The 18863-nt window shown below is 35.1% G+C and overlaps 1 protein-coding gene across 3 annotated transcripts in view; it reads left to right on the top strand.

The window, feature by feature from the left end:
- Positions 1–18863, top strand: part of TBK1 (TANK binding kinase 1) — a 44790-nt gene that overhangs the window by 13795 nt on the left and 12132 nt on the right. For all 3 annotated transcript variants that reach the window (XM_033116359.1, XM_033116361.1, XM_033116360.1), the window contains exons 5-11: positions 1013–1194; positions 6370–6530; positions 9197–9307; positions 14748–14927; positions 16643–16839; positions 17617–17675; positions 18087–18178. In XM_033116359.1, coding sequence (XP_032972250.1) covers positions 1013–1194; positions 6370–6530; positions 9197–9307; positions 14748–14927; positions 16643–16839; positions 17617–17675; positions 18087–18178 — 982 coding nt within the window. The remainder of the gene's footprint in view (positions 1–1012; positions 1195–6369; positions 6531–9196; positions 9308–14747; positions 14928–16642; positions 16840–17616; positions 17676–18086; positions 18179–18863) is intronic.

Consider the following 18863-nt stretch of genomic DNA (forward strand, 5'->3'; position numbering starts at 1 on the left):
ACAAACAAAGGAAAATATATTAATACCAGTCTAGTGTTTTAGGGTCTCTGCCATTTGTAGCTTATAAGTATGTGATTACTTAAGAGATGAAAACATACTTTATAAATGGTCTTGGTCTGTGGGATAGGGTGGGATAGGGTTAAATATTCTAGTATACTGAGTACATGGGGGATTTAATGCATAGATCATCAAAGACAAGGCAATGGTTTGTTTTTGTTCAGTCCTTAGTCTTCTGTGTTCTCTTTTACTCTTTGTCTCTGTGTCATTCTTTTTTCACCTTACTTTTTTCAAATAGTTGAATTAGGATAAAAAAAATATAATGTATACACAATATTCATTGGTATTGATGTTTAAATATTGTTCAATATGTAAATTAGCTGCTAACTTACAAAGTTTAAGTTTTGATTGGGTTGGTAATTAGGTTTATTTATTATCTGAATGAGAGCCAATTCCATTTATTTTAAATATGGCAGGACTTGTGACTATTTAAATTGCTAAGTATTCTTCCTTTTGAGTATATTTTTAATTCCTACATGGAAAAGTATGGAAAAGATTCATGAAACTGATCTTGAGAGTCAGTGAAGTGATTTTTCAGAATGATATTTAAGGGCTGATTTAAGCACTAAATGTAGGTACTATGGTTAATTATGTTCCCTGATTTTTCCACCTAAACTATTCTCCAGTCGTTTGGATATTTACATACTAACTTTGATTCTCAGACCTATAAAATTTTAAAGGTTCAATAAAAAAAAGAGAGAGAGAGAGAGAGAGAAAGAGAGCGAGAGATTGGACTCTTCCTTAGACCAAATTGATCCTTATCATTCAAAAACTCCTTATGACTCAAACATGAGATATAAAATATAAATACTACCTATTCTTTAATTAAAATGACTTTAGTCCAATGTATGTATTGAGTGAATATGAATTAATTATATCAATGAATTTAACGTGCACCTGTATACACATAGATACCTATATTATAATTTCCTTTGTTTTATATTTATTATTGAAGTGGGTGGAATGAATCATCTCCGAGAGAACGGCATAGTGCACCGTGATATCAAGCCAGGAAATATCATGCGTGTTATAGGGGAAGACGGACAGTCTGTATACAAACTCACAGATTTTGGGGCAGCTAGAGAATTAGAAGATGATGAGCAGTTTGTTTCACTGTATGGCACAGAAGAGTATTTGGTAAGTCATGTATCACTAATAATGTTATTTAAAGAAGCTGCATGTATTGTAAATATGGGTAGTTGATCAAGTAATTATAAAATGTGTTATGTAATTTTTATGACAGGTTAAATTTTCTATTTTAATGAATATGGTGTGTAATAAGGGAATTAGATACTTGTGTCTAAGGGTTCTGTTATTTTTCTGTTAAAAGTCTTACAAGTTTTATAACACTCTTAAAGTCTTTAATTTTACTAATACTATGGATCTATATTAAAAGAAAAAGCTATCTGTTCACTCCAGAGCATCTAGGTGGTAAAGACTCCCTTTTTTGGATCAGAGTAGCTAATATATTAGAAGCTTGTCATAATAGTATTTTCCCTGTAGAGCAAAATTCATTAGAATTCTTAGGCAGGAGATTCTATTCAGGGAGGTCAGTTATTGAAAGGCAGACCATTGTTAGAAACATACAAAAAATAATATGCCTTTGAAAAGATCTAACTTGAAATGTTAGAAAGCTAGAAAAGCTCTGTGGTTGAAATAGTGTATGTAGGTATGTTTGTGTGACGTTTGAAACTTAAGAAAATATACTTAAAAGTAAGTATATTTAACGTAATTAGGAAGTTTATAGTATATAGCTATCACTAATTGTTCATGGCTCTGGGTTTTATCTTAAAAGTCTTAGATTCTGTGACGGTTTTTCCAATTTGATTCTGCGGTTGTAATCTTACAACATGAATAAAGTCTAACTGACCCTATAGCTTTATTCAGATTATTCTAAGTCTGGCATGAAGTAAGGTGTCTTAAATTGTTCTATCAATATATAACCTTACATTAATCTGTAGTTACGGTTCAATAATTTTTTTAAATGAATGGATTTTATTAGATATAAATTATTTCAATAATTTTTAATAAGAGTACCTAAAGTGGATTACATTTATTTATCCAACAAATATTTATGGAGTGCCTACTGTATACCAGGCACTGTTCTAGCCACTGGGACTTTAATAGTGAACCAGATGTACACTATTCTTGCTCTTATGGAACCCACATTCTCGTGGCGAAAATAGACAGTTAAGTAAACAAGTAAATAAGATGAATTCAGATAATTGAAGTATTAGGAAGACAATAAGGTACACTTAAATGATGAAAAGAAGTAAGCCATGCAAAGGTTTGGGGAAGGAGCATTACAAGTAGAGGGAACAGCAACTGCAAAGGCCTAGTAACGAGTGACCTTGGACATTTGAGACACAGAAAAGATGGCAGCTTGGCTGGAATTTAGTGAGTGAAGAGGCAGGTGGTAAGAGTTGGAGAAGTAAGCAGAGGACAGCCAGATCATACAGGCTAGTAGTTTCAACTGTATATGATCACCACCCGCCTTTTTTTTTTTTTAAGGAGGGCGCAGCTCACAGTGGCCCATGTGGGGATGGAACCGGCAACATTGGTGTTATTAGCTCCACACTTTAACCAACTGAGCTAACCGGCCACCCCAATCACCCCCTTTTTATAGTAAATGTTTTGCAATGTTCTCCTCAATATCTTGAAAGGAAATTCTTAGATAGTATAATCAATACCTAATTAAAAGAATAGCATAATATCTTAATAATAATGTAAAGGAAAATATAATAAAATCATAGGTATTTATGATATAAAAGTTTAGGAAGCACTTCAATGGCAAACATTATCAGAAGCTCGCATCTATGCGTAACGTCACTTCCAATGCAAGTGCAGTGACAATTTGCATGTTGTGTTAGTGGGTCACACATCACAAGTGGTGGTGGTGTCGCTGACATGATTTTCCAAAGCAGTGAATAATTCTTGGTAGTTTCTAACTAAATAAAGTGAATTTACATATAGTTGCATTCTTGTAGCTCCAAAAATACTTTATATTTAAATGGAGTTAGATCATTATGAACAGACTTCTCATCTGCACAGGTATCTGGCAGGATCTTCAAAAGCCATGCAGGATGCGAGAAGCTTGTTTTTCCCAACTGTCCCATATTTGGCAGGATGTTTCTTATCTCTGGTCTCTGCCTACTAAATACCAGTAGCCCATCCGATGACCAAAACAAACAGCGGTCCTGTACCAGCCTTCATGAGGCTGATCCCCCATTACCAATTATTAATCTTGCATGTATCCTCCTAGAATCACAGTTTAGCTTTTGCCTCCAACAGACTTAAAATGGAAAGAACGAACCATTAAATAAATGAACTCCAAGTCTAGTCTGTACTCTAGGCTGAAATTTTACTCTAACCTTTTTCCTATTTCAGGTTGTGCCCAGCCCTGTTTTCGTAATACGTGCACCAGAAGTTATAAAATGAGATACATTATAGCCTGAAGCTCAGAAATCTAGAAATATTTCCATATTTGAATGAAAACTTCTCATTTTGGAACTCCCAGGCCAGATGTTAAATCTTCTCCCCGTTGTGTGTTAAAGTCCAAAGAACACGCCAATATTCTCTCCTCCACCATTTTCAACATGATGGATGTCTTAATTATATAACTTAGGAACTTTGCAGTAGCTCTATTCTTATGCTCCTATTCCAGGTGCAGAGGCCCAGGCCCAGGAAAACCAAGCCCTGGACAAGCACAGGTAGCACATTCAGGAGAGAGCCATGGGCACACATGTCAGACCAGCATGTGTCAAGCCACTAGCAGTCAGTCACTGCCTAGGGAATACCTTCCAACTGTACCAATTAAGTAGTATGTTACTGCACCTTTTGAGGAGGTGCCCTTCCTTGTCTCGTAGAATCGCTGTATCTTCTTCCCAGGTTAGCGGCCTCGTATTCCAGAAGGTATCCGGCATATCCGGGTACTGTTGGCCTGTTCACAGTACCATTTATACACTAAGTACCAGATACTAGGCCTGAGGTCTGGCTAGCGCTTCTTTGGACAGTAGTTGTTAGGTTGGTGCAAAAGTAATTGTGGTTTAAAAGATTAAAAACTGTAAAAACCGCAATTACTTTTGTACCAACCTAATATTTTATATGCTCTGCCACAGAACCAGCAAAACCACTCAGACCCCATATATCTGGTGTGCATGTTTGGACACTCACTTCAAACGCCTTGTGCTTATCACCTCTTGTGATTTCTCATTGAAATGTATTTCCCAAGAGCTCACCCCACCCCCACCCCCACCTCCAAAAAAGTCCAGGGATTGTCTCTTTGGGAGTCAGATTCATAGACCGCATCACCTCCCAGCAGTGTTCCGTGCATTGGTTCCCAGTGCCTTGGGCCACAGCAAAGTGTCATAAGGCACTGTTTTGGTTTGGGATCCTTGGTTAATGACTAATCTCCTTTGGTCCAGAGTACACTCTTGTAGCTTTACCTTCTAGGAATCTTCAAGTTCTGGTGCATAACTTGCATAAAGGCAATGTCAGGAGGCCAAGCATGTGTGACCCCTGGTGGCTCTCTGCAAAAGATAATGCCCGTCATAATCTCTGGATCTGTACACTGTTAAGGATGTCCTGTAAGCCCCTTTGTTCTGTGCCACTGTAGTGCAGTGTCTTCTGTGCGTAAGGACATGTGTTTAACATTAGACCAGCTGCTCGTCCTGGTTGCTAGATCCCCAGTGAACCCCGCCAGGCTAGGCCTCCGAATTAATTCTAGAAAATTTAGTTTTCATCTTAGAGCCCAGATGACTTGCTCTGATGGATTGCACGTAAGGGATGAGGGAAAGGAATCAAGGCTGCCTGATAGGTTTTGGATGTGAGCAACTGGATAGATAGATGGTGGTACTCTTCACTTAAGAGGATAAAGGTTAGAAGGAAGCACATTTGAGTGGGAAGACTAAGGGTCTGTTTGGATATGTTAGAATTGAGCTACCTTTTAGACATTCAAGAAGACAGTAGGATATATGAATCTGGAGCTGAAGGCAGGAGTGAACTCCTGCCTTGAGCTCCAGATTTTGGAGTGAAAGGATACAGATAACATTTAACGCAATAGGGCTGAGTGGGAGATAAGGCAGTTCTAGGTGTGGACAGCTATCTTGTAAGGTTTTGCTATAATGGGAAGCAGAGAATTGGGTCGTAGCTAGAAGGGGTTATGTGGTCAATTTAGGGTATTTTTTTTTTAATTTCAGTTTTTTTTTTAAGGAGGGCGCTGCTCATAGTGGCCCATGTGGGAATCGAACCAGCAACCTTGTTGTTATTAGCACAGTGCTCTAACCAACCGAGCTAAATGGCCACCGCCTAGGGTATTTTTTTTTTAATGGAGATACTAAAGCGTATATGGAAGGAATGATCCATAGAGGGGGGGAAGTTGATGCATAAAATAAAAGGGACAGTTGCAGGAATTGATTTCCAGAATTGGTGAGACCATATGATGGGCTCCACAACACAGATGGAAAAGTTAGCCTTTGATAAGAGCAGTTTCATTGTAACCGGAAAGTAGTACTGGAGTCTGGATACAAATTCTGGTAGATTGGTATTTGATAAAAGGCATAAAGGATAGTTGATCCTTTGGTTGCTTCCATTTCCTCTTTGAAGTATGAAGTCAGGTCATCAAAACAGAGGGTCAAACGTGGTGGTATTGGAGGTTTGAGGGGAGAGGGGAAGATAGAAAATAGTCTTTTTTTTTTAAAAAAGATTTTATTGGGGGAAGGGGAACAGGACTTTATTGGGGAACAGTGTGTACTTCCAGGACTTTTTTCCAAGTCAAGTTGTTGTCCTTTCAATCTTAGTTGTGGAAGTTGCCGTTCAGCTTCAAGTTGTTGTCCTTTCAATCTTAGTTGTGGAGGGCGCAGCTCAGCTCCAGGTCCAGTTGCCGTTGCTAGTTGCAGGGGGCGCAGCCCACCATCCCTTGCGGGAGTCGAACCGGCAACGTTGTGGTTGAGAGGACGCACTCCAACCAACTGAGCCATCCGGGAGCTCAGCGGCAGCTCAGCTCAAGGTGCTGTGTTCAATTTTTAGTTGCAGGGGGCAAAGCCCACCACCCTTGCAGGACTCGAGGAATTGAACTGGCAACCTTGTGGTTGAGAGCCCACTGGCCAATGTGGGAATCGAACCAGCAGCCTTCGGAGTTAGGAGCATGGAGCTCTAACTGCCTGAGCCACCGGGCCAGCCCGGAAATAGTCTTTTAAGATTGGGAAATTATTAGGAAAATATGATAGAATTTCTAGGCATTATTGAATACCAATTTTTGTATAATATATTACTATAGAACACAAGTTAGTAGTTTTTTCATCTTTTTTTAAGCATCCTGATATGTATGAGAGAGCAGTGCTAAGAAAAGATCATCAGAAGAAATATGGAGCAACAGTTGATCTTTGGAGCATTGGGGTAACATTTTACCACGCAGCTACTGGATCACTGCCATTTAGACCATTTGAAGGGCCACGTAGGAATAAGGAAGTAATGTAAGTGGTTTCTCTATCTAAAATCCGAAACAGTTTTTAAAATGTATTTATCTTACTTTGTTTCATCAAATGTTAGAGGCATATGCAAATGAAAATCGATTTGGTCATCATTTTTGATATTTCAAGCTATTTGGTTTTTAATAAGAATGCAGCCTTATAAAAGTATAGGTATAGTTTCTCATATTGTATTTAAATATCTTATATACAAAGTATAAATGTTATCCAGTCTTTGGTACATCATTAAAAATATATTGCTTTCTGGATTTTATTTCAGTACACTGTTTATTTCTCTTACTTACTGAGGTTTTTCCTTCATATAACTGAAAAAAAATAGTACATCTGTGGATTACTAGAACCATTACTGTATCTAAAAGAAATACAATTCTTACCCTGAACTAATCTGATTTCTTTTACCATTTCAAAATAACATTTAACATAATACTAAATTTTTTCCTAGTGTTGCAGTTTCACTACAAAGACTGAATGCATTTTGCTAGTACATTATACATTTATGTACTGCCTTAATTATTAGGAAAGAATCACTGTGTGTAAAATCACTTTTGCAAATCAGTAATGGAGGAAAAGAGATGGAGTTCTGGATGTGAAATCTATTATAAAATTTATCCATACATTGACTACACATCTTTTTACTTTGAAAGAAATTAGTGAATGACTTTGCTTCATGAGAAACAGCCAACCCATAAACACATAAAACTATGAGGTTATGAATGCTGTTTAGTGAATGATTTGTGACACTATATCACTGACAGCGTAATGTGTCCAACCATTCTTTTCGATCACAACATTTCTCTCAGACCTTTATATATTTGACTCAGCCTTTTATAAGTAAACATAACTTAATAATCACAACTGTAAAAACGTAATCTTGAATCTCATCTCAGAAAATTGAGAGAGGAAGTATATTATTCCTTTTGTTGGTTTAAGGAAGTAAAACAAATTCAGCGGATGCTATGACTTTTGCTAAAACCTGGGTATCTAAATATTTTCCAGCAAGGACAGCGCACATATTCATGGGAAGAAGACAGCTATTTCTGTACAAACGATTTTGGTGTAGCGTCATCTTGAGCCTGCTTTACAGCGATGCCCTTTTTATAAAATCTCTTAATTAGTGAAGGCTAAGCATCATTTTGTGTTTTCTCATTAGATGAATTGTGCCTAACAGTTAATGATGGTTTGATTGTCATAGATGTGTTTTAAAGCAATATCAGCATATCTTGCTGCTCTAAAAATAGATTAAATAAAAGTTCCCTAATAAAGGAAACATGACTCATAAACATTTAGAAATACCCGATGATTTTGTCTGACCACCATGTGGGCAAACACACCATTGGAAGAATTTATTTCTTTATTTGCACAGAAACTTAAATTTTTTATGAACACTGATACTAATGAGTATTCAGAGTTGCTTGAAGTAGTATAATGACTGTTTTACTTTCCTAAGGAATGATGCATTTATCTCACATTATAGCAGTGTTGATTCCTTTGCATATCAATTACATGTTATGAATATGTTTATTATATGAATCTTATCAAAATTGGTTAAGCTTTTTCAAGAATTTTTAAGCATTCCCTTAAGAATTCTGCCATTCGTTTTATTCACTTCTCTTTTCTTGCATTAATCTCACATATCTCTACTTATTCCTCCATAGTCAGATTCTTCTCATGTGAGTGTAACTTTTTTTCACATTAATTTCCTTCTTTCCTGAAAAATCCCTTAAGGCAGAAATCCTGACTGCCTTTGCTGAAGAAGCAGCAAGCAGTCCAAATCAGTTGTACTGGTTTGTTCTACTTTTTTAAAGAATATTTTGATTTGCTCAGTACATTTATATAGACATTTAACAAAAAGAAAATTATGCCAGAAATAATGTCTATAAACTTATATAAGATTCTGCCATATTATGTTTTACCTTTTCATCTGGGTAAAAGTATTCTTGAAGGTACGAAGTTCTTATTTCTCTCCTACTTTCAGGTTTTGTTTAGGAAAGTGTTGAAACCTAAAAGGTTGCTTTCGTTGACTTGCTACATCCTCATAGTATTCTTTTGCTTTCCCATCTAGCTCTTTCTTCAGTTCATCTTTATTTTTATCACCTTCATCAAGAATCAAATTAAATTTGACTTTCAATTTTGGTGCACACACCTATTCCTGAATGTGTATGTAGTTTTGCAATATGCAAAGAATCTTTCAGATACTGTGCTATGTATAGTTTTATCTTTTTTTTTAAAATGCTGTTGTTCATTCTGCAGTAATTTCATAGTCCACTTGACTGTGCCTTTGAATAATAAGGGTAAACGAGATTTAGATGATGTTTTCATGGTCTAGAGACATTCTGTAACGTAACTTTTTTTGTGTTTGCTCGATTTTTTCAGATGGAAAAATTAATATTTTTGTTGTGAACATCAAGATGCTGTTATATGGCACTCAGAATAATCGTACAACCACTATTAATAATCGTACAACCACTATTCCACTTCAGTCAGTCAGATTCAAACTATTTTGATTGTTTTATGGATCCTGTGAACATCAATCACAAAGTTTCGTCTAGTAGATAATTGTAGGTGCACCTGAGGAAATACTTTTGCAAAGCCTATTGATAGACTATGCCATAATTAACTGCTTATTTTATTCTGATTTTATTCCTCCCAAGGTATAAAATAATTACTGGAAAGCCTTCTGGTGCAATATCTGGAGTACAGAAAGCAGAAAATGGACCAATTGACTGGAGTGGAGACATGCCTGTTTCTTGTAGTCTTTCTCGGTCAGTATAGCATGCCAAGTTATCCTCTTTCGCACTTTGGTGTTTAGAATCTTTATTGACTAAAATTACAAATACTTAAGTGTAGTTTTCTATTTGTTTGCTTTATTAGATGTTATTAAAACACATGCTTCAATTTGTGATTTTTGTCTTTGTGGCAATGTAAAGATTGATTATAAATATAATATTTAAATAATTTTGCCAGATCTCTATTAAGACATAGGGCATACATTTGGAGATTACTAATCACTGGTCTCAGAATTCTGTCTAGTATGGGAATCCAGCTTAGGGCCTTAGCATCTTTTGTACTGACATCCATATTGACAGACCACAAATAATGGTATAGATAGGAGTAACTTAGAGTGCTAAAAAACAACCACTCAAGAAGTTTAATGTATCCTTATTTAAAAAAACTATTCATATTACTCAAAAGGTGAGAAATAATAGTTTTCTCACACTTTTTCCAGCATTTCAAATGTTCATATGGGTCTTATTTAATTTAGTAGCCAGAGCTCAAAAAAATTTTATTGTCAGATATGAATTCTGTTACCACAAAGAAAGATTTAAGGTAAAAGAAATTAAATGTAGAGAGTAAATTATTTTAGATTTTACTCTAGTAATAAAGCCAAGACATTCATCAGTATTTAGAATTTGTGATTAATGAGTTAACTTCCATTTTTCCTACGTGTGATAATTATATATTTCACAAGTGAACACACACATACAGATTATGATTTACTGGCTTAACACTGATTATAATTTATGGGTGCTTTTTGTATGACTTCTAGCATATAAAGAAAGAGAAAGAGAGAGAGAGAAAGAGCAAGCTAATAAAATATTACCTCATTTTATGTATTTCTGTGAAAATTCATTTATACCAAAAGTTTCACTGCTAAAATCATTTTTGAAAACCATGTTTTGACAGTTTCATTTTTGTTCATAAAAATCTCCAAAATAAAATTGTGTCATGCAGCTAGAATTATCAAGATAAATTCATTTTATTGGAGAACAGAAATTTAATATTACAATAGTAATTTGTGTTAAATTTTGATTTAGAAAATACTCATTTTGGCAATCTCAGGCAAAATAGATAAAATTTAAAGGGATTAGCAGCAATTCCACTTCTGGGTATTTATCCAAAGAAATCCAAAACACTAGCTCAAAAAGGTATATGCACCCCTCTGTTCACTGCAGCATTATTTACAATAGCCAATGTATGGAAGCAATCTAAGCGTCCATCAGTAGACAATTGGATAAAGAAGATGTGGTACATATATATAATGGAATATTACTCAGCCATTAAAAAAATTGAAATCTTAAACCACTTGTGACATGGGTGGACCTAGAGGAAATTACGCTAAGTGAAATAAGAGAAAGACAAATATCATATGAATTCACTTATATGTGGAATCTAAAGAACAAAAACAGACAAAAAAAACCAGAAACAGACTCATATATACAGAGAACAGACTGATGGTTATCAGATGGGAGAAAGGTTTGTGGGGCTGGGTGAGAAAAGTGAAGGAATTAAAAAGTACAAATTGGTAGTTATAAAATAGTCACAGGGAATATAGTCAACACTACTGTAATAGCTATGTGTATAGTGCCAGGTGGGTACTAGACTAATCTGGGGAATCACTTCATAAATGTCTAACCATTACGCCGTACACTTGAAACTAATATAAAATAATATTAGATATCAAGAAAACATTAAAGGTCAGGAAATGAATACTTTAGTATTCAGATTGCTGAAACTCAGAATTAATAATCTGACAATCTGAACTAGAGATTGCATATATTTCAGGAGGGTAACAGGCCTTATTTATCTAATCAGTCTTTAGCACACCAAGTTATAAATACTTTGATAAAAAATTGCTTAGGTACCAGAAAGTATTTGGTTGGTGCAAAAGTAATTGTGGTTTCAGACCGTGAATTTTAAATCATTATGACTAGGCTCAAACACATCTTTATTAATCAAAATAGGAACCAATATACTCAACACATTTTGCCAATGAGAAATAAGTTTGTTTATTCCTGTAGCATAAAAATCCGTGCTTCAGGATTTGAGGAACTCTTGGAAAGCACTTTCTTCAGCCTGCTGCTTGTGGAAGCGTTTTCTCTGCAAAAAGTTGAAGAAGTGGCAGTCAGTGGGCGAGAGGTCAGGTGAATGGCGGATGAGGCAAAACTTCGTAGCCCAATTTGTTCAACTTTTGAAGCATTGGTTGTGCAACCTGCAGTCGGACGTTGTCGTGGAGAAGAATTGGGCCATTTCTGTTGACCAAGGCTGACTGCAGCTTTCAGTGCATCTCATCGATTTGATGAGTATAATTCTCAGATGTAATGGTTTCACCGGGATTCAGAAAGCTGTAGTGCAGGGGTGTCCAAACTTTTTTCAGCGTTTTTCACCAAGGGCCATATGCGCAAAATACACAAACAGTCGGGCCACTCACTCGAGGTGAAGTACGTACTCAGCTGGTTTATTTAAGTAAACTAAATATATTTTTGGAATTTGCTGTGGGCCAATTAAAAATGGATTGGCCCATGGGCCGCAGTTTGGACACCCCTGCTGTAGTGGATCATACTGGCAGCAGACCACCAAACAATGACCATGACCTTTTTTTAGTGTAAGTTTGGCTTTGGGAAATGCTTTGGAGCTTCTCAGTCCAGCCACTGAGCTGGTCGTTGCCGGTTGTTAAATGAAATCCACTTTTCATTGCACGTCACAATCCAATCAAGAAATTGTTCGTTGTTGTTGCATAGAATAAGAGAAGACAACACTTCAAAAAGATGATTTTTTTTTTTATTTGCAGTTAGCTCATGAGATACCACTTATCGAGCTTTTTCACCTTTCCAATTTGCTTCAAATGCCGAACGACCGTAGAACGGTCGACGTTGAGTTCTTCGGCAACTTCTCATATAGTTGTAAGAGGATCAGCTTTGATGATTGCTCTCAGTTGGTCGTTGTCGACTTCCAATGGCCAGCCACTATGCTCCTGTCTTCAAGGCTCTCATCTCCTTTGCAAACCTTCTTGAATCACCACTGCACTGTACGTTCGTTAGCACTTACTGGGCCAAATACATTGTTGATGTTGCGACTTGTCTCTGTGGCTTTACGACCCATTTTGAACTCGAAGAAGAAAATCCACTTGAATTTGCTTTTTGTCTAACATCATTTCCATAGTCTAAAATAAATATAAAATAAACAGCAAGTAATAAGTCAGTCATTAGCAAAAGAACATAAAGTGAGAAATGCACATTAAAATGATGTAGAACATAACCACATTTATTTAAGAATGTATTCCAATATCAAACAGCAAATTTCAAAAACTGCAATTATGTTTGCACCAACCTAGTATATTACATGATTTTGTTTGTTTGTTTGTTTTTAATAGTAAGGACATTAAGTACTACTACTCAGCAATGAAAACAGCGACCATAAATGTAACAATTGCAAAAAAAGATGACCATCCTATTTATAAAAGAGCAATTTTTTAAAGGAAAAAAAAAAAAAGATAACCATCCTCTTATATATATTAGTCAAGACTGGATAGCAAGTGAAAAAAACCTAACTTGACTGCTTTTATTGAAAAAGGAAACAGACTAGCTTTGTAATTAGAAGTTCACATATTTATGTGACTTAAAGCCCAGCTAAATACTCAGACTCAAATTGTATCAAGACTGAGTTTCTGCAGATCTTTCTGATGTGCTTTCCTCTGATTTCTCTTTCCTCTCCCTCAGGCTTTGTCCTGGCAGGCACAGGGAGGCTGCTGGCACTCCCACATTCACATTCTCACAGCTTTGTGGGAAAACGACTTTGTGGGAAAACAACTCAGTGGGAAAACGACTTTCTTTCCTGAGAGTTTTAGCAAAGATTTCTGGGTTGATTCTCATTTGACTAACCTGTATGCTACCACCTAGCCACCTCCGACTAATCATTAACCAAACCTGGCTCCTGTGCCCATCTATGCACAGGGAGTAGGGTTAGAGAGTGGAGAGGTGCGGATTCTCTTGCAAAAGGAGGGAGAATAGATACCTGTTAGGCAAAAATTTAAAATATCCACTATCTATTTTAGAAACTGTTCACAGATAAGGAATTGTCCTAGTGCCTGTCACATAATCAAGAAGATATTTTTAAGACTATTTGAAATTCCATAATTTGAGAGTTTCTTTGAGCATATTTTATAATTTGGCGAAAGCATGGGAAAGAATAAAAGTCCTTCCATTCATTTTTTAAATATTGAAGCTTATTAGTCAAAAATTATTCCTAGTTGAATCATCACTAATTGATTGCAAGATAATTACAGTCATTTTACTTCTGTGTTGATGTGTAAGAAACATCCAAACCTGTAGAGAATTTGTATGAGTTTATTTGAGACGAAATGACAGTATATCCTGGGAAGCAAGATCTCAAATGCTCCGGAGAATGGCAGCTCTCCAGCTTATTTTATACTTTAGAATCCAAGGAGAAGATGAAAGGAAGGCACATGAAATCCATTGGTGGTAGATTAAGTTGGCGGGAGAAAGCATAGCCGGGAAATCTCTAGGTTGGATAAAAGGCAGAATGGAGAAACACATACTTCCTTTACATTGGTGGGTACAGGATATTTAATAATGAACATTTACAGCACATAGAGAAGGTATGCAGGGAATAAGAGAACAATGAGGGGTCTGTGGTCTCCTGCTCTGGTGGTCTTGTGCTCTGGGGCTGGTGGTTGTGCCTTTAAGGAGTAGGGGGGAAAAATTACTCTGACATTTCAAAGGCATGTTATTCTAGATATATAAGAGCAGTGGACAGAGCTCACCTCAGATAAAGATTGACCTTTGCTAAGGAAGCTACAGGCCTGGGATGGGTCTACCCGCCATGACCTGCCCAGTTAGGAGTTTGTGATTAGACCATCCTGTGTGGTCCATCCAGTGACTTATGGTCACTGAGCTTATTGGGCCTACCCAGTGACCACCCTGAACTTTGTCAGGTTTATTGCATAGCCCTCTTTTCATTCACAGTACGCTGCAAAAGGCATATAAATTCAACATAAAAAATTAAATATTGCAATGCCATATTAAAAGGACATTAAAGACCCTGAAATTAAACTATTATCTTACCCTCATGACACCTGGTTCTAATCAGTTGCTCTCACCTGGATTCGCTATGTATATACGAGTATAATGTTATAACGTGTTTGGGAAAGTGAGGAAACTTGGAAAGGAGAGAATCAAAATAATCAGTAAAAGTTAACATAAAAAAAAAATACCATAACCCCTGACCTACTGACAAGTAATATTAAATTAAGGTTACCTGGCTTTCTGAAAAGTTGGCAGGTTTTTAAATGAATAATAGTAATAGGTCCTTTGATTTATTGGTGAGTATTATGATTTTGTACCTAGACAGAATATATCACATTCACTCTTCAACTCTTTTACTATTTTTACAATACTATTTTAGGGGACTTCAAGTTCTACTTACCCCGGTTCTTGCAAACATCCTTGAAGCAGATCAGGAAAAGTGTTGGGGTTTTGACCAGTTTTTTGCAGAAACTAGTGATATACTTCACCGCATGATAATTCATGTTTTTTCGCTACAACAAATGACAGCTCATAAGATTTATATTCATAGCTATAATACGTAAGTACCTCTTTATATTTTATCCTGTATGATAATGTCGTGTTATATGATAATTACTTTCATAAATTAGGAGAGGAAACAGAAAAGATGCCTCAGCTTCACTAGAGGTACCCACTTCCCCCTTAGAAAGTTCGTTTGAGTGCTTAGTAAATTCCTTTTCACTTTGGAATAAAAGGATTCATTTTCTCATTTTTTAAAATTTACAGGTAAATTAGCTAGGTCTTAAACTGTAGGTTTTATAAGACTATTTTCATTTCTCTGCTCTTCCTCAAATTACTTATTCACATAACCAGAATAGCATCTACTAATAAATGGACCAAGTTTTGTTAAGCGTACTGTCCTGTCATTTAAAAAATATTAAAGGGTAAATCTTAAACATAGTTTGTGTAGTTATTGTTTGCATATGTGGCATAAAGCCCTTATTGACTGCTGGAGAAATAATTATTTGTTTTACCTAAACAAAAACACCCATGTTATAAAAAAACTACCCATATGATAAAGCTGCATATAAGTAAATACATACACACATACTTGTAACACTGAGGAAATCTGAATAAGATAGGTGGATCAGTATCAGTATCCTGGTTGTAATATTGTACTGTATTCATGCAAGATGTTGCTATTACAGGAAACTGGGTATACAGCATCTCTCTGTATTATTTCTTACAACTGCATATAAATCCATAATGACCTCAAAAATGTTTTTAAAAATGAAGGAAAAAACATTACAACCATTCTATATGCCTTAGTTTTTGTTTTGACAGGATTCAAATAGCAGTTTTGATGCCTCATAGAAAATTCAACAAGAGACTTTTACTAGTAATTTATTAAGGAATAACATTAGATAAAATAATATTTTACATATTAATATCTAATATCTAACATAATATAAACATTAATCTAAATATAATGAATAAAATAATATTAATATAACACTAGATTAAAATATAATATTTGTCTTTATTGTGGTACTTAATAGCCTTAATAAATATGTATCATAGTTAGGTGTTGGCCACTATTTCATTTTAAGAGTCTATTTGAACATAAAAAGCCCACCCAAATTTGAGCCAATCTCGGCAGAGGCTTGTGGCAGAGACAAATGACAACATTGCTGCTGAAACATTTCTTTGATTTCATAGGATCTGTTTAGGGAGAATCTACCTTTTTCCCTAAAACATCATTCTGAAAATAACCTGGTTTTATTAATTTATTTAACAAACATTATATAGTCATGTTGCAAGTACTAGTCTCAATTCTTTATATATTTAAGTCATTTAGTCCTCACAACAAATCTGTGAGATAGGTGCTATTATTCCCATTTTATAGACGGGGAAGCTTGGCACAGAGGAGTTATGTAACTTAAGGAACTTAAGGTAATTCAGCAATTAAGTGTAGGAACTGGAATTTGAACCCAGATAGTCTGATTTCAGAGTCACTACTCTTAAGCTCTCTGCTATGTTGGCTCCCCATTATTAAGTATTAAGAAACCTGTATATTGTACATATCCATATAGGTATCCAAACATAAAAATATTTTAGAATTGATTGCTGTATAGACAGTTTATGTGGAATTTTTAGTTTATAGACTGTAATATCTATGGACTGGTCATGATCTGAAATACCACTTGGCAATGGATGTTGTACTCCGTCATTAAAAAAGACTTCATCTTTCTTTTTCTCCCATTTATGTTGTCCTTTCGGATTTTTCTCACACAGTGCTACTGTATTTCATGAACTGGTGTATAAACAAACCAAAATTATTTCTTCAAATCAAGAACTTATATATGAAGGACGACGCTTAGTTCTAGAACCTGGAAGATTGGCACAACATTTCCCTAAAACTTCTGAGGAAAACCCTATCTTTGTAGTAAGCCGAGAACCTCTGAGTACTATAGGATTGATATATGAAAAAAGTAAGTTGGGATTTTTCCTGTTGTTCTTACTAGCCATTAAAAAAAAAAAAAACAAACAAAAAAAACCTGTAAAAATGATTGTCATCTTCATAAAATTGATTGATGATGACATTAATGTAGGCTTTTAATTAACATGAAAATTTTGTAAGTTAATTGAACAAGACTGTAGGAAAATCTAAAAATCTTGTAGGCAACATCATTTAACATTAAGTATTTTGTTTCATAAAACGGTAGTTTGTCATGTATGTTGCACTGTAGCTCCCTGCTTTTAGTATTTCGCTAACACTCAAAATAACTTTTTGTATCATAAATTTCAGCAAATATTTATTATGTTCAATGTGACCAGGACACTTTGTCAAGCTTTAGAGTCTTCAGACGAATTAGATCTGCATTTTGGAATCTTTTAAATTATTAATCCTACTGGTGAAAAAAATAAACTACCCAGATTTCAAATTTTCTGTTTGGTTCTTTGGGATTTGATTTAGATTTAAAGAAAAGTGTTGAGCTTGTTGTGTGGGAATATATTTAAGAAAAAAAATGAAACTCCTTAGAAATATTGCCGGTAATTTGTTAGTAACTTGTTACAGAATGAGCATTATTGTTTCCAGTTTGTTTGTTTTTTAATCATTAAAAGAGCATTAAAGAGTTTTGCTACTAATGTTCAATTTGGAGGTAATTTAGAGATTAATGTTTAAGTTATAGGTTACTATATGCAGGGTATAATAATTTATTCAAATCTTTATTTCTGATTTTAATTATTTTACTTCAATGTTTTAGTTTCCCTCCCTAAAGTACATCCACGTTATGATTTAGATGGAGATGCTAGCATGGCTAAGGTTAGTAGTTAATTAAATTACTATATCATCATCTGAATTAAAATTATTCTATCAATAGTGGAAGCAATAACATATATTGTGTGTTTATATATGCCTATATGATCTAGGAAATTATTCACTTAAATTGTTACCCATTGCAAATTATTTTGTGTTCTTTCTTCTTGACTTTATATTCTTTCTTGAACTCATAAGAAAATGTTCTCCATTGAGACAGTGCATGTTTAGTATTATTATGTTAAGGATGAAATGTTTATAGCAGTTATAGCTGTCCTTAGCTTTTAGAAATTGGTAGTTAATCGTGTTTTTAATTAACCTGATAAAAGTACATAAGCTTGAAAATTTTTGTGTAAAAGTTTTCTCTACACTGTACCAGTTAGCACCAAGTACTGACATTTTGTATTTCTTCATTAGGCAATAACAGGAGTTGTATGTTATGCCTGTAGAATTGCCAGTACCTTGCTCCTTTACCAGGAATTAATGCGAAAGGGGATCCGATGGTTGATGTAAGTAATAGATTGAAATTTGAAGATTGATCTTCACATAGACCTCACTAAATAACTGATATCCACCCCACCACTGATACTTTTTTCTCTTCAGACTAGGCAGGGTAAGGTGCTTGATTTTTATTATAATACATTTGTTTCACGTTTAGTTTGCAAAACATTTAGCAGTTATGTTTTCATTTGATTCCGACAATAACCTTGTGAGACAGGACAACAATACCTGGATTTTACAACTTACACCACCGCACTGTATGATGTGATGGTAAATGAATTCCTTTTCCAAGGACCTTGACTTGGCTGTCATCTCACCATCTTGGAAGGTTTTTGTCATTGTTGTAATCCAGCACAACCTGTACTTCTTTCTAGAGTTTATGTCCTCTGTATCTTCCTCAATTTCTTGCCTTTTTCCCAAATGAAGTATACACTTAGCTGTTTTTAAAAAACAGCATTATTGAGATATAATTGACAGACTATAAAATTCACCCATTTTTTAAATGTACAATTCAGTTATTTTTAGTACATTTACAGAGTTGTGCAACCATCACCACAAATTTTAGAATATTTTTATCACCCTAAGAAGAAACTACACTCCTTAGCAGTCATCCTCCATTTTTGCTATAACCTTCTCGCCCTAGGCAACCACTAATATGCTTTATGTTGCTATAAATTTGCCAGTTCTAGCCAT

The sequence above is a fragment of the Rhinolophus ferrumequinum genome, chromosome 10 (genome assembly GCF_004115265.2).
Source record: "Rhinolophus ferrumequinum isolate MPI-CBG mRhiFer1 chromosome 10, mRhiFer1_v1.p, whole genome shotgun sequence".
NCBI classification, from domain to species: Eukaryota; Metazoa; Chordata; class Mammalia; order Chiroptera; family Rhinolophidae; genus Rhinolophus; species Rhinolophus ferrumequinum.